This window comes from Pseudochaenichthys georgianus, chromosome 13 (genome assembly GCF_902827115.2).
Source record: "Pseudochaenichthys georgianus chromosome 13, fPseGeo1.2, whole genome shotgun sequence".
Lineage (NCBI taxonomy): Eukaryota > Metazoa > Chordata > Actinopteri > Perciformes > Channichthyidae > Pseudochaenichthys > Pseudochaenichthys georgianus.
Genome location: NC_047515.1, coordinates 1,399,618 through 1,414,610, shown reverse-complemented (window position 1 = coordinate 1,414,610; position 14,993 = coordinate 1,399,618). Strand labels below are relative to the sequence as shown.

General features: G+C 42.4%; 1 protein-coding gene across 5 annotated transcripts in view; it reads left to right on the top strand.

The window, feature by feature from the left end:
• LOC117457382 (sodium/calcium exchanger 2-like) overlaps positions 1-13,201 on the top strand; it is a 220,193-nt gene extending 206,992 nt beyond the window's left edge. For all 5 annotated transcript variants that reach the window (XM_071205299.1, XM_071205300.1, XM_034097444.2 and 2 more), the window contains 4 exons: positions 2,917-3,041; positions 5,931-6,030; positions 7,324-7,599; positions 8,450-13,201. In XM_071205299.1, coding sequence (XP_071061400.1) covers positions 2,917-3,041; positions 5,931-6,030; positions 7,324-7,599; positions 8,450-8,826 — 878 coding nt within the window. In that variant the 3' untranslated portion in view covers positions 8,827-13,201. The remainder of the gene's footprint in view (positions 1-2,916; positions 3,042-5,930; positions 6,031-7,323; positions 7,600-8,449) is intronic.
• Positions 13,202-14,993: the final 1,792 nt, after the last annotated feature.

Sequence of the window (14,993 nt, the reverse complement as noted above, 5' to 3'; positions counted from 1 at the left end):
AAGGCAAGAGGTCATTAATTTTGTTTCTAAGAGTAACAATTTTATCGTTAAAAAAGCACATAAAATCATTACTACTGAGTGCTAAGGGAATAGAAGGCTCAATGGAGCTGTGGCTCTCTGTCAGCCTGGCTACAGTGCTGAAAAGAAATCTTGCATTATTCTTATTCTCATCTATTAATGAAGAGTAGTAGGCTGCTCTCGCTTTACGCAGTGCTTTCTTATATTCATTGAGAGTAATATGCCAAATTAAACGAGATTTTTCAAGTTTAGTGGAACGCCATATCCTTTCAAGTTGTCTAGACTTTTGCTTTATTTTGCGGGTTTCGGCATTATGCCATGGAGCTAATCTATGTTGTTTTATTTTCTTCTTTTTCAAAGGAGCAACAGAGTCTAATTTTATTCGCAGCGCATCTATAGCACTATCAACAACATGATCAATTTGGGGTGGTGTACATTTTGTATAAGTTTCCTCCCCTACATGCAGACATGCTATCGAGTTAAGTATTGATGGAATCTCTTCCTTAAATGTGGCTATAGCACTAACAGATAGGTTTCTGCTGCAAGAGCTTTTGACTAATGCTTTGTAGTCTAGTAACAGTACTTCAAAAGTTACTAAGAAATGGCAGGATTATGCGGTTCGACTAATAGTTGCTCAATTTCAATACCATAAGTCAGAACAAGGTCGAGAGTGTGATTATAACAGTGGGTTGGTTTATTTACACTCTGACAGAAACCAACAGAATCTAATATAGAGTTAAATGCAACAGTAAGGCTATTTTTATCATCGTCAACATGAATATTAAAGTCACCTACGATAATTACTTTGTCTGTTTTAAGAACCAAAGTTGATAAAAACGTCTTCTTCTTCTGCTTTGGGTTTACTGGCAGGCCGCAAACCACTTCACGGCGTATACTGCCACCCAAAGTCCCCGGCCGGAAGTCCCCGGAGTTGGGGACTGGCTTCAGTAGAAGCTGCTGGGAGTCCCAGCAGCTTCATTTCAATCTTGAGAAAAAAGATAAATAACACATTTAAATTTCGCCACAAATAATAAATAAACACATTAGCTATATTACCATGGGACATGGGGACACAGCAAATACATTCTGCCATCACATCAAAGTTAGAGGCCTTTGCATATTTAAAACCAGTGCCAAATGTGTAACATCTGTAAAGTTTTTGTAGAACTACAGAAACAAACTCTCAATGGCCACCAGTCTGCAGATCACACATCCATTTCACAAGAGATGTAACAAAGATGTTTACACTGCCGACAGTCATTATTTCAAACAGTATGAACACATTTAACGCAGAATGCTCATTCATTTGTTTCCCTGGACCACGATGGCTGCATCGTGTGGTCAGATCCTGGCTGGACCGGTCTCTGATGAAGGCGATATTCAAGTCCTTTTGAAGCACATTAAATAATAGGTTAGCGCATAAGAGATAAGGAATTAGGTAACTGCATACTTTTTAAACTGTCACTGTTAGCTAATTCAGAGCCATTATTACCAGCTGCTAAAGCAACGCTGCTATTGTTTTCACCTATTGAGTCTGCATGTGTGTGTCGTCATGGCAACGTGGTCCTGAAGACACACAGAGGTGGTTTTGAGTACTTTGCCTAGTGTTTCAATGCATGTAGACAGATTTTGTCAATCACAACCGTCCAAGTTTTAGTCTATCTTCTCATCTGTTTGCAGGTTCCATACGACATGTGAACTGGTTAAGAGAAGAGCAGAAGCCACTTTTCAAATGTTACACAATCCTTTTCCCATGCCATTGCTGCCAACACCTATCCACGCTGAACGCTGCTAAGATACTATTGATTGGGGTGTGGCCAAAAGTGCAATATGCTTCAGCATGTAGCTGACAGAGAGCAGTGCTTTTGTCCTGTGTCACTGGGCCCGTGGATTTTATTTTATTTCAAGATTTTTAATGACGTCGCTAAACTCCTTGAAAAGGTTCTCTTCCTTTTCTCCAAGGCACACGACAAGGCAGCGGATGCTATAGTTCTCTGCGTACTTCTATTGTATTGTGCTATTTTTGAAAAAGGAAAAAAAGAGAAAAGACCTAGATGAATATATTCTGAATGGGAGACTGCCAACAACTTGCATTTCAATGACAACTCTAAATAAGGATCCTACCTCAAGAAGCATCCTTGATCTGCTTCACGAGATTCATTTTGAATAAAAAGCGATATCACAATAGTAACCAAAGTATTTGTACTCTCACAGTAGCCTCTATACTTTGTATCCTCTCACAGAACTATCCACAGTTCAAAGGCTGCTAGTTTTGGTCAAACAGCAGTTTGCCTACAGGGCAACTACAGGCTATCTGCTGTATCTGAATGCCACAAGCTGACACTCACCTTAAAATGTCCTTTGTATATTTCTATTTGTCTTAACTGTGGGAACTTGTCCAGGCATGTTAAGTGGGAGTGGACTTGAAATCCTTAACTCAAGGTGTAGAACAATGAAGTTATCAAGCCAATTGCATTACAACTACAACTTGAATTTAGTTTGAAGTCACTTAACGCAGAAATCAGAGTTCACATTACACACAATATTAAGTTGATGTAATTACCAACATTATTACGTCAACACAACTTATAAATTAATGTTTGCAACTTAAAATGTTTATCTAAATCAATTAACTCACATTTTTATCTTGCAACCATGCATTGAATTCGTTTTTAGAGTGTAGACACCAAACAGATATCATCCATCTGTCCCCCCCACTGTGTGAGAACACTCACCCATATTTCAGACTCAGGCTGATGCAGTGCAGCCCGAAATAAGGCTGACTCACAATCTATTATTGATAGGTGTGGAACTTGGAAATATCACACGCTTTAGTTTCACTCCGAGCTCACGGTCGGTGTACTTATTGTTCCTTCCACATGACCTCTTCCACGGCAGAGGGGGCGGAGGGGCAGATGAGCCCTGAGGAGGAGGAGGCCCGGAGGATAGCAGAGATGGGGAAGCCCATCCTGGGAGAGCACAGCCGCCTGGAGGTGGTCATCGAGGAGTCCTACGAGTTCAAGGTGCAATATTCAATATTTTTCTCTGGAAAAAGTGTAGTTGTATGTGTTTTGTTTAGTGTACTGCCAATTCATCCCAGCAATGGTCTAAGTTTATCATTTTGTTTCATTTTTCATTCAATTCTGATGTCCATGGGTACATTTATAGATGCATTATTAATGGTAGTCTATTGCAGCTCTAGAATCTAGACAAGATCCAAATCATTCTAAACATTACAAAAACATGTATTCTCTTCCAAAATATATAACATGCTTTTGTGAAAAAATGTAATACAATCTTGCATTCAAGCATATTACTCTGTAGAGGGAGCAGAACATGGCTCTAGCAATGCACAGTGTTATTACAATTGGTTTTCAAATGCATCTCATTTGAATTCATATTTAAAAGCAGCAGTCGAATAGTGGGACACAGGGCTGTGTGTACACACCTCTGAACATGTAATATACGGTACATCCAGGTAAAAGCTGAAACCAGAATAGGAGCATGGACACTTAAGCCCCCGTCACGCTGTCCCGAAATTGACACCCGATGGACACACGATAAAGGAAATGTTCAAATTCGGCTGTGATCGTAGCAACATCGGCCATACGATCATACGATGGCTTCAGATGCCCTCACGAACGGCCCGATGTTGCTACGATCACAGCCGAATTTGAACATTTCCTTTATCGTGTGTCCATCGGGTTGTTTTGTTGCACAACAAAATCATGTAAACATATTATGTAAATAACCCAATTTGTGTTCTGTGAAACTAAAAAGGATATAATATATTATTTTGAAGGAGAGTTGACAGGAAGTTGTTGTTGTTATGGAAACAACATTACGGAGAAAACGTAATATCTTCTACATACAAAGACGGATAAAGTAAAGAACAAAGTCTGAAGATATCAGTACAGTATCATAGTACTGTAACATAATTGTTTTTGGTACCTTCGTTGCAGTTGTATGTCTTACATGTAATGTAACTGTTGCCTTCGTGTGTGGTTCGGGGCCATCTTCGTGCGAAATTCACAATTCCATATTCGTGTGTCCATCGGGTGTACACTTCGGGACAGTGTGACAGGGGCTTTACGGCCCGTCCACACAGTGGTGTGCGTTGAAGCTTACCGGCGGGTGTGTCTGAAACTCGACCAACAACCAATCACATGAATCTCCCGCCCCTGACACACAAGCAGCGGTTTGATTGGCTAGAGCTTGTACTGGCATATGTTTTGATTGGCTGACGCTTCCGCCCAAGCTTCAAAAGTTGAACATTGCTCCGCGTTGCTTCCCACAATGCAGTTCGGCTAAAAGTGACGTCACCCCATTCAAAGTGAATGGTGAAGCGTCAACGCACGCCGCTGTGTGGACGGGCCTTATGGTGCTGCACTGTACAGTGTGAGGGGCATCAAAAGAACGCTGCTTTCCTGGAAATGTTATATAATCCATGTTTACACCAAACCCGGGTCATAACCCTCTCAGCGAGCAGATCTAATATGATCTAATATGAATTGTTCAAAGTGCCCGTTGCTCACGATGCAGCGGTGAGCTTGAGGCATGACAAATTCAAGCCCTCTATTTCCTTTTGTCATCAGCGCACATGTAATGGAAGCAGTGGGTGCTACACCGGTTGAAAAAAGCCCAGAAATCATGAAATTCCCTCAAACATGTAATAAAATAACACCCGTGTGTTCATTATGTTTGTGAACAGTGGAAGCTTCCAGCTGGCAGGTGGATGTGTGCATGGGTATTTCTCTTATAAGCCATCTCTTTCACGCTTTCCCTAAACATACAAATGAATAAAGCAAGCAGATCAAACAGATGCCTAACTTTGACTAATTAGAAACCAACAGAAGCATGTTTGACAATCTCTTCCAGAAGTGAGTCAAAACAGAGTGCAAACATGAACCAACACAAGAGATGAATGAGAGCCTGTCAGACTGTCACTCCAAACACATTACACCAAAGTCAATATTCTTATCCTTCATTTAATGACAAAGACATGAATCGCCCCTTTGGGACGAACAGTTTATTATTGAACTCATCCTTCATGATGTGCGGGTGGTAAGAGCACGCGGGGGGATAGTGAAATGCAGGCTGAGGATCAATGTTTGCTAAGTGGTATTACCTGATCATTCATATGTTGTAGACTAAGTGACCCTTAGAAAGGGAGATCACAACAAAAACAGCAACAGCTTTTTCTCTTTGATGTGTGATTAAGCTAGTCCAGCTTTGGACAAACAGCATAACCTGTTTCTATGTCAATGTTGTTCTTACTGATGTTAAAGCAGTTAAAAGAAACAGACCTCCTTGGCCAAAATGCAATGGTGGAAGCATCCCCGGTAAATAAAGCTGATGATGGCCCCAGAGTTCATTACTTTGTGGAGTACTCTTCTAAAGCCTGCCATTTGGCCCTTTGGCACAACAAGTGCTAATGTACCAGTTAACATTAGCACTTTCCAGCTGGCTTGTTCAGCAAGAACCGCAGACATATGTCCCCTTTCCCCCAGAGACTATATCTGTGTCCGACCTATAGCCGAGTGGTTGAGTGGGGGACGGTTTGTAAACTTCATTTTTTTGGATTCTGTCATTTCATCTTAAGTAACGCAGTGCAATAAACATATTTTCCTACATAAAGCCACTGCTACTCCAGATTACTGTTCACTTCAGTAATAGACATAGTAGACGTCAGCTTATTGATACCGTCTTCAAAAATCATTCAGATATTCCCCACCGGCGACATCTGCTGGTACTGAGTGGGACATAGAGAACCTTTCAACCACACTCACAGATTTCCATCATTGAAACCCCACAAACAGCTCAGCTAACGAGCTCAGTGTCCCCGGTGACCCTGTCCCCGTCCTCGGCTGTGATTGGCTGCTAATGAAGTGTGTTTTGCTCCTGATTGGCAGAGCACCGTGGACAAGCTCATTAAGAAGACCAACCTGGCGCTGGTGATCGGCACGCACTCCTGGAGGGAGCAGTTTGTGGAGGCGGTCACTGTCAGCGCAGGTGAGCTGTGTGTGTGTGTGTGTGTGTGTGTGTGTGTGTGTGTGTGTGTGTGTGTGTGTGTGTGTGTGTGTGTGTGTGTGTGTGTGTGTGTGTGTGTGTGTGTGTGTGTGTGTGTGTGTGTGTGCGTGCGTGCGTGCGTGCGTGCGTGCGTGCGTGCGTGCGTGCGTGCGTGCGTGCGTGCGTGCGTGCGTGTGTGGTACTTCTACTTTTAGGCAAGTAAAATATCTGAGTACTTCTACTTTTACTGAAGTAAACACTCGGAGTACTTCTACCACCTCTGATCATCGCATGCTTTATTTGGTTGGGTGGGGGGGGGGTTAATTCAAGACCACCATCTAGTGTAGGGGTCTGCAACCTTTTTGACCAAAAGAGCCATTTTGCGCCCTTTTCCAACAATGTGTTTTGTCTGGAGCCGCAAAACATATTAGATAGCTTATCAAGTTGTATTTATTGTTATATCATAGACAACAACAAAAAGAAAATTGCATTTATTATTTATAAAACTGTTAACCTCTAATAAGAAACAAAGAACTCTTATAAGGAGAAGTAAAATAATACACAGGCCTACTTTAAAATAAATTAAGCACAGCACTTGGGGAGTCCTCTGCACATTTGAAGGGGAAACAAATATTATTAAAATGGGCCCACTTTGAAACAAAGAAAACATATATCTGCACCCTAAAAAGAGTTAACTGATTGAATGATGACTGAAGATCGTCAGCTGTCTTCCTCTCCCTCGTAAAGGCTGCAGCACCTTTGACGACTTCTCTCTTCATATCAGACATCCCGGTGAACCAGCATCGCTTGCTGTGAAAGCAGATAACTCTGTCCACGCAGAATTAAATCCTGTGTTCCTCCGGTACTTTTCTTTTCTTTGATGTATCCATAGTTCGCTCATGGAGCCGGGGGTCAGGTTATTCGCCTGCAGGGAAAGGCGCTGGCGCGGGACCGGAGCAGGATGTGACGCATATTTGAGTTGACCTAATTAAAACCTAATGTGTCACAGTATCACCTCAAAATACAACATGCGAAACATTTTCAACCATGCAACAACATATAAATATTCAGAAATACTTTTATTTAATTTCCTTCTTATTTTTGTCTAAACTCAGAGCAGAGAAATACCAGGTCACTGCAGACAGTCATTACTCCTCTCTGGTGTCAGCTGTTATGAAACCTGCTGCTTGTACTTTAACATGAATTCAGTCAGTATACTTCCGGACAGGTTTCATGTTCTTAAGCCTCTTTCCACTCTAATCTTCTCTGTGATGTGGTCTGATGTTTTCCTCACAGGTGATGGCGACGATGACGAAGATGGTAGTGAAGAGCGTCTTCCATCTTGTTACGACTACTTCATGCATTTCGTCACCGTCTTCTGGAAGGTTTTGTTCGCCTGCGTCCCGCCCACAGAGTACTGGAACGGCTGGGCCTGCTTCTTGTTCTCCATCAGCACCATCGGCCTCCTCACCGCCTTCATCGGGGATCTGGCGTCACACTTCGGCTGCACCGTGGGGCTGCGGGACACCGTGACCGCCGTGGTGTTCGTGGCGCTGGGAACCTCTATTCCAGGTGAGCGAATCCTCATTCGCTGTGTGAGGTGTCGAAGGTCATACGGGTGAAATATGTAGAAAGTGCAGAGACCAGCAGAAATGTTGTGTCCTCATAACCATTGTAATGGCATCAAGCGTTCCTCTTGCCGCTATCGAGCGGGGTGACCACACGCAATCCAAAACAAGAAGCAGCCGAAGGTTTTCAGTCAAAAAAAAAGTCATTTATTAACGAAAAAGTATCGACTTAAATAGTCTCAAAATAACAAATCTTTAAACAGTATTTCGGCGATATGCTTTCCTATATAAACTAAACTATACTTTGTTTGCAGTCCAATTTGCAACACCAATCTCTGTCTGCAATTTGCGGTCGAAAAACTGTTCCGCTCCCCGTCTCATCAGCTCTCCGAGCACTTCCTCAATTACCTCACTTATATACACACCGGAAGGTACCAGGAAACGGATCATATTTACGATATAAAATTAACAATCACTTCATCAAAACATATTCACCGTGGCAACATAAATCAATTATGAATCAAAATATTAACTTTGTGGCTCTAACAACTATCTATAGATTCAGTTTAAGTCTTATCAAACAACTCCCACCACAAATATGACCTTCATTTGCATAATAGCAACTAAGATAACATCAGCGATAATATCCTCAGTCCCTCTCTCCTGATGAGAAGTTGATTTTTCGGTGTGAAAATGAACATTCACACTGCAAACAAAAGTGTAGCATTTGATTTGCAATGATTTGCGTGCGCATATTGAAACATCCTTTTATCAGCAGGAATGTTCATTCGGCGTCGATGCAACAGTTCTCCGAGGGGCATGGATCGCTCTCACACCTCTTTCTCTCATTTCAGACACCTTTGCCAGCAAAGTGGCCGCCATGCAGGACCAGCATGCCGATGCGTCTGTTGGTAACGTCACTGGTAGCAACGCTGTCAACGTGTTCCTGGGGATCGGCGTGGCGTGGACGGTGGCCGCCGTCTACTGGAAAGTCAAAGGGAAGGAGTTCAGGGTGGACCCAGGGTCGCTGGCCTTCTCCGTCACTCTCTTCACCATCTTCGCTTTCATCTGCATGGGCGTGCTGCTGTTCAGACGCCGGCCCTCTATCGGGGGGGAGCTCGGGGGGCCGAGGAGGGCCCGCATCGCCACCAGCCTGCTGTTCCTGAGCTTGTGGTTCCTCTACATCCTCTTCTCCAGCCTGGAGGCCTACTGCCACATCAGCGGCTTTTAAAAAGGAGATGGGAAATGTTCTGAAAGAACACACAGCAACACAAACATATACTTTAACACTCAGTCCACACAGTACACCGTTCTACATGAAGCAAGTGTGAGATGTTTGGAAGTGTTCCGGCCTTTAATGCAGGGATACTAAAACACTTAGATACATATTCACACACACACACACACACACTATGTACGCATGTGTAAACAGATCATAACAAACACACACAGGCAGTTACAGGCATGATAAAGGGCGAGAGGAAGTGTTAGTGAAGTGTTAAGGTTAGTGAACACAAGAGGTCACTTCAGCAAAGTAAGACTGAGAGAGAAAGAGTGAAGGTGAGATGTTGGAGGTGAGAAAGGAGTGCTGTCTCGGTGAGTTCTACAGCCGGGGGTGGGTTGCCTTGTGGGGTCAGACCGCTGAGAGAGAGGACACCTGTGCCCATCAGACTAAATGTATCCATCAGTTGCATTGAAGGAACAACACTTAAGTTTCCCCCCCCCCATCTTTACTGTACAGCCAACCGAGGAGGTGAAACGCTGCCTGGGAAGGAGTGGAATGTTTACAATAACAATAACATGAAGTATGTTTACTACTGGAGGTTCTTATATACACTGTACAGAAGAGCGCGGCTCTCCACACACGCTGTAAATAATGAAACCAGTGTACTGCACATATAGAGTGTCGTGTTTTCAGTGGGCAGATGATGCCTGCCAGTGACCAAGTTAGACAGGGAGGACACGTGTAGCTACTGCTCTGTACAATTAGTCATATTACAGAGAACAGAACACCATCAGGTCTCTGCTTCCACCTTCTCCTGTCCATGCAGAAGGACCACCACCGATCCCAAACATTAAAATGGTGAACATTTTTGGAATCATAATATTAGGCAGTACAAGTGTTAGCTGCCCAAACAGATGCTCACTGGTGAAATCAAACAGCCGTATCCTCTACATACTGCGTTCACGTCAGATGTGTTTGTACACCAAACCAACAGATGTGCATGTGTAGCCAGATACAGACACACAATAGTCAAGCAGAAATACTATGTAAAAGGAAAGGATCAGAATACACCTGTAATCCCTGGTGTTAAGTCAGACATATGATGCTCACTTTCAGGTTTCTACTGGCCTCTTAGGCTTCTATCTGAACTCGGTTACATGAGTTGTTAATGATATGAGTGTGCAGGCGCACAGGAGGGAGGAGAGGCGATCGTTCTGAGGGAAACAGAAAGGGCCTTTTGTTCTGCTCAAAGGTCAAAGTGTGCCGTGTGGAACCTGGTTGGAGGCTCCATCCAGGCAGACTGACATGACGAACTCCTTCAGTGACGTGGAGACAGACCATTACTGCGGCATGTTTCCTTTACCTTCCTGACAGCAGCACGGACAGACACACATGCATGGGTGGTCAAAAAAGATGTAACAGTGTTAGTTTACTTTCAACAGTGAAGCTATGAAGCTAGTACCTTACAATATAGTCTTCAAAAACGGACAAAACAGATTCCAATCATCATCAAGTCTAGAGCATAATGATCCACACACAAGATCCTAAGCTACACTCAAATTAGGATGCAGGACGCCGGTCTAAACCACGGACATTTTCAAGATGGCACCCATACAACGCCTTAAGATACAATTCTCAAGTACAAATCCAGTATTCAAGCCTTCAGCTGTCCAGAGCGGCACTGCATCTGATGTCACAGCAACACACCGTGTTGTTAGTGCAATTCAATCCAAGTACCTTTAATACAAGAACCAGACATACTTCAGATGACTTTGCATGTTAATGGAAGGTGTGCACACTGTTTCAAAAGAACTAAGGTCTATCATCTAACATTGTCCTGTTTACAGTCTGCAGGTCAGCAGCAGACAATGCTTTCCTTTTCAAATCATGCTGTCGTATCCAAAAGATGTCATCTGCACAGAAGCCGCAGTCTCACTTTGCATTTGAAGCAAACACCGTTTCTATAGTCACCGTAGTGTTGGCTGTCTTTAGTGAACAGAAGCTCAGTCGCTCGGTAATGCACGGCAGAGGTGGGACATACAATACAGATGTCCAGAAGCTTCTGAAGCTTCTGGCTGCTCTATATCCAGTCAAATCAACAAGAGAAGTGCAAAACTGTTACATCTAAAGTGGTCTCGACACACCAACAGTTCAGCTGTATCACTTTCAACTTTAAGACACATGAAGCTGAGAGGTCAGTCCATGAAAAAATAAAGTCATAGCTAATGTAGCAAGAAAACCTCATAGTATAATATTAAAGAAGCTCGAAGCATCCAGAGTCCTGCATCCTTTTCTACATGGGGAGGAGATGATTCAATACGGCGCCCATCACAGTTAACATTATATTTACTGTAATAGTCAATGCTTAAAGGTGGGGTAGGTAAGAACGGAGAAACCTGCTCGAGTGCGCTAGAATTTGAAAGTACGCAGCCGAAAGAAATCTGCCTCTTCCTTCAGACTTCCTTATCCAGTTATTGTAGCCGGTCGTGCTTTTTACAGTGCCACGGCTTCCACAGGTGACGTTTGTTTATGTATTTATTGTCAAGCATTTCATATATTCCTTGCTATCGGGATGTTAAGAGCATTCCATGGAATACAACAAGTGTTTCTGAAGTGAATTACCTTCCCCACCTTAATATCAGTCACGTTGCATACCCTGCACTGTGCTGCGGGTGCATCACAAGCATTTCACCCACACATGATACGTGCTATCCAGGTGGAATTTGTTATATCTATTGTTACACACAATAATATCAGAAAGATTGGATTCGTTAACCCTTGACTAAGTATACTTTGTAAACTTTCTAAAACAGATTTTGTATCCTTTCCTTGCCAATATACTGCTGAAGTACATTTTTTTTGTACTTCTAAACAATGTTTAGAATGGTATCGATATATTACATACGATTGGTAGTGTAGATTACATCCTTAGTAAATTTCCTTAGTACATTAGATTTTGATATATTTTCCACAGCGAGGAAGCCTCCCTTTGAACTGCTCAAACAGTGTAGTGTATTTTAACCACACATAATCCATCTAATTTACTCTCTGTTTGTGTCTGTCACTTATGGATAAGATTATTTACTTAGATATTTATTTATTTACAAGAAGATTATTTATCTATAGATTAGCTGAGCCGCAGGTCCTTGAGGCGGACAGTTTGGAGTGTGGTTTCAATGTGCAATACAGAAAACTATTAAAACACATCTCATGTCTTTAGTAGCTTTGACGAGAGGACAGTTCACATGTTCTTCTACTCCAGTGTTTGTTGTAACGCTCCGCCAACGTACATTTCTCCATTCAGTTCTCCCAGAGGAGGAGCTCGAGTCTAAGTAGCATGTTTACATGAAGAAACTGTGGAACATTGTGAGTATAATTGTCAATTGTGGGTCGTCATGAGCTAAAGAAGAACTTTTAGTTGATATTAACGGTGTCTGTGGGGCAGGTCAGTAGCTTAGATATACTCACTAAACACACACAGATACACGTACACACAGATCTGCTGGACTCTTGTGTGAGGATGATCAGCACCAGCCGTACAGAATGTAGACGTCATGCCCTGTCCCTGCAGGTGTGGCTCAGCACCTAAACACAGAACTCTACAATGTCCGGACAATGTTCCGTGTTTCCATGAACTTCTGAACTAACTGTCTGGCTTCGGCCTTTGCTGTTCTGTAGCTTGATGTGATGCCTCTCCCCAGTGTGTGTCTGTGTTTGCTTCCCCTCCGTGTTCCTCTGCAGATGCATGTTGAATCCCCGTGTGTGTGATAGCAGCATGGTCTACTGTGATGGACGCCTATTGGCACACTTGTCATTTCCCAGTTTGGAATGGCAAACACCAGAGCAAGTGGCACACAGACTCTACTCCCTACAGATATACTGAAGATAACACACAGAGGCATGTATGGGTCAGTGTCCACTGCTTACTTGTTTTGTTACCTTGAAAAGCTGTGAGAGTGAGTGTGCTAAGCAGGCCAAGTCTGCAACGAGCAACATCCCAGGTCTTCTTTTTGTTTGTTGGTGTACGATATTTCTGTGTCCGTGTTATTGCCCCTCCTCTTCTTGTTCTCCCATGTGCCCCAGCCCCCAAGGTCTTGCTCTTCAATGTGTCTCTGTGAATGAAAATGTCTGAACTTTATTAGGAAAACAATGACTGAGTTACTCCGATATCATGTGATAGACATAAACATGTATTCAATACTGTAATACATTATTAACTGAAGCTGATATATAAGTTTTCTTATGAAATGCATAAAAAGAATATTTGAAAAGAATGACAACTTGTTTTAGAGATAATGGCATGTGTTACCGAAAGATAATGAAGGTCTTTAATGAAGTAAAATTGACTTTATTTGAATATAGTTTATTTATTTTCAAGGCATCATGTGTCTGAGTGTTTATTGTTGCACCAAATGAAGGAACAGCAGTCAAACCCAACATGTACGAAGTCTTTGTATCTAGCACCTGCACATCTGTAGACATCAAAGCAGGCACGCAGGAAGTCAGTCAGAGCTGGGGGCAGTGGTTGCGTTAGACTTTTTCGTTGTCCGTCGTTGTGACGGACAGGATCGTAACATTCCGTCATAATCTATTATTACCCGTCATTTTATTTGTCATGTTTTAATGATGAGATGAGACATATTTCATATTTATGTTTGGGTACTGAGCAGCAAATGTTCATTCATTCATGTTTGAATGATTCATACGGAACTTCTAAAGGCATGGAGAAACAAAAAGATGAACAGAGACACCGACCGTGTGTCACTTTCCATGTCAACACGAACATGAATGATTTCTTTGTTCCTGCACTGACAGACAGCAGAGGCCGCTAACAACACCACGACCATTGAGCCTAAACAGGCAAATATGAACCATGCCATCGTTTTAAATGAGACGATTACAATCAAACTATGAACAAAACATCTTTATAACCCAGTTTGAGATTTGTGAAACCTTAATTCTATTTGTGAAAATACAAAAAAGGGAGATTTCAGTGCTTTTTTTACATGTAGACCACATTAGACCAGGTCCTGATCTGAAACCACTAGACCTACACTCATCAAATCTGGACAGTTGCAGTTACAGGCAAAACATTTCAACAGGAAATTAAATATAGTCTATAACTAGCATTGTTCAAGTTTACTTTAAGCAACAAGCTTTGTTTGCCTAATTACAGTATGTCATCTTGAGTACTAGGATTGCTTGGAATGTGAAAAACATTACAAGATTAGAAAATAACACTTTGGCAACAATGGAGTGAGAAAGTTGGTTCATTGTAATCCTGTCTTCTCTCTCAGAAAAATAATTGCTATTCATATTTTGCTTTAGGACAAAGCAGCAGAAGCTGTTCAAAGTGGATGAACCTGAATTCCTTTAACATCTCTTTCATTTTGTTGTTTGCTATGAAACAATATTTAAGATACGAAAACTTTGTAGCTAAAGAATTATCACCTAAATGAGGAGCATACACTTATTTTTATTCATTTATTCATTTGTTTAACAGGGCAGTGCACATTAATTAACATTCCTGTAAATGTGCCAGAGTTAGCCAAGAGGCTATTTTTCATCTGTTGTCCCTGGACAACCAATCTGAAGAACCAGCACCTTACCGTGGTAGAGAGGTTTGTGTGCCCTGATTAACCTGGGGGCTGTGTTGTCTGGAACCTTGTGTTCCTGGTAGGGTCTCCCATGGCAAATTGGTCTCAGGCAAGGGGCCAGACTAAGATTGGTTCAAAAGACCTCATGAAAGACGACACAAGAAGTGAGGATACCCGGCCCGGAGGAAGCCGGGGGTCCCTTTCTGGAGCCAGGCCCAGAAGGAGGACTCGTCGGCGAGCGTCTGATGGCCGGGCTTGCCACGGAGCCCGGCCACCGGAACCCTTTTATTTTTATTTTTTACATTTTGTAACAATCTTAAAACATTTGTAGAGAACAAACACTGTGGTTAAAATGAGTGTCTTTATGACGTCTCTCACACAGTTGGTATTTTTCACAAAATAGATTTTTAAACACATCATCTTGATACAAAGATAACACATTTTCGTAAGACAACCCCGACACTCTTTTTACATAGGTAGAAAGCACAGTGTTTTTCTTTGAGGGGTCCTTAGTTTAAAATGATCTGATGAGGAGGGTGTGACTTGTTATGTTGAGTGGGAGGCGGAGTCCTCTGT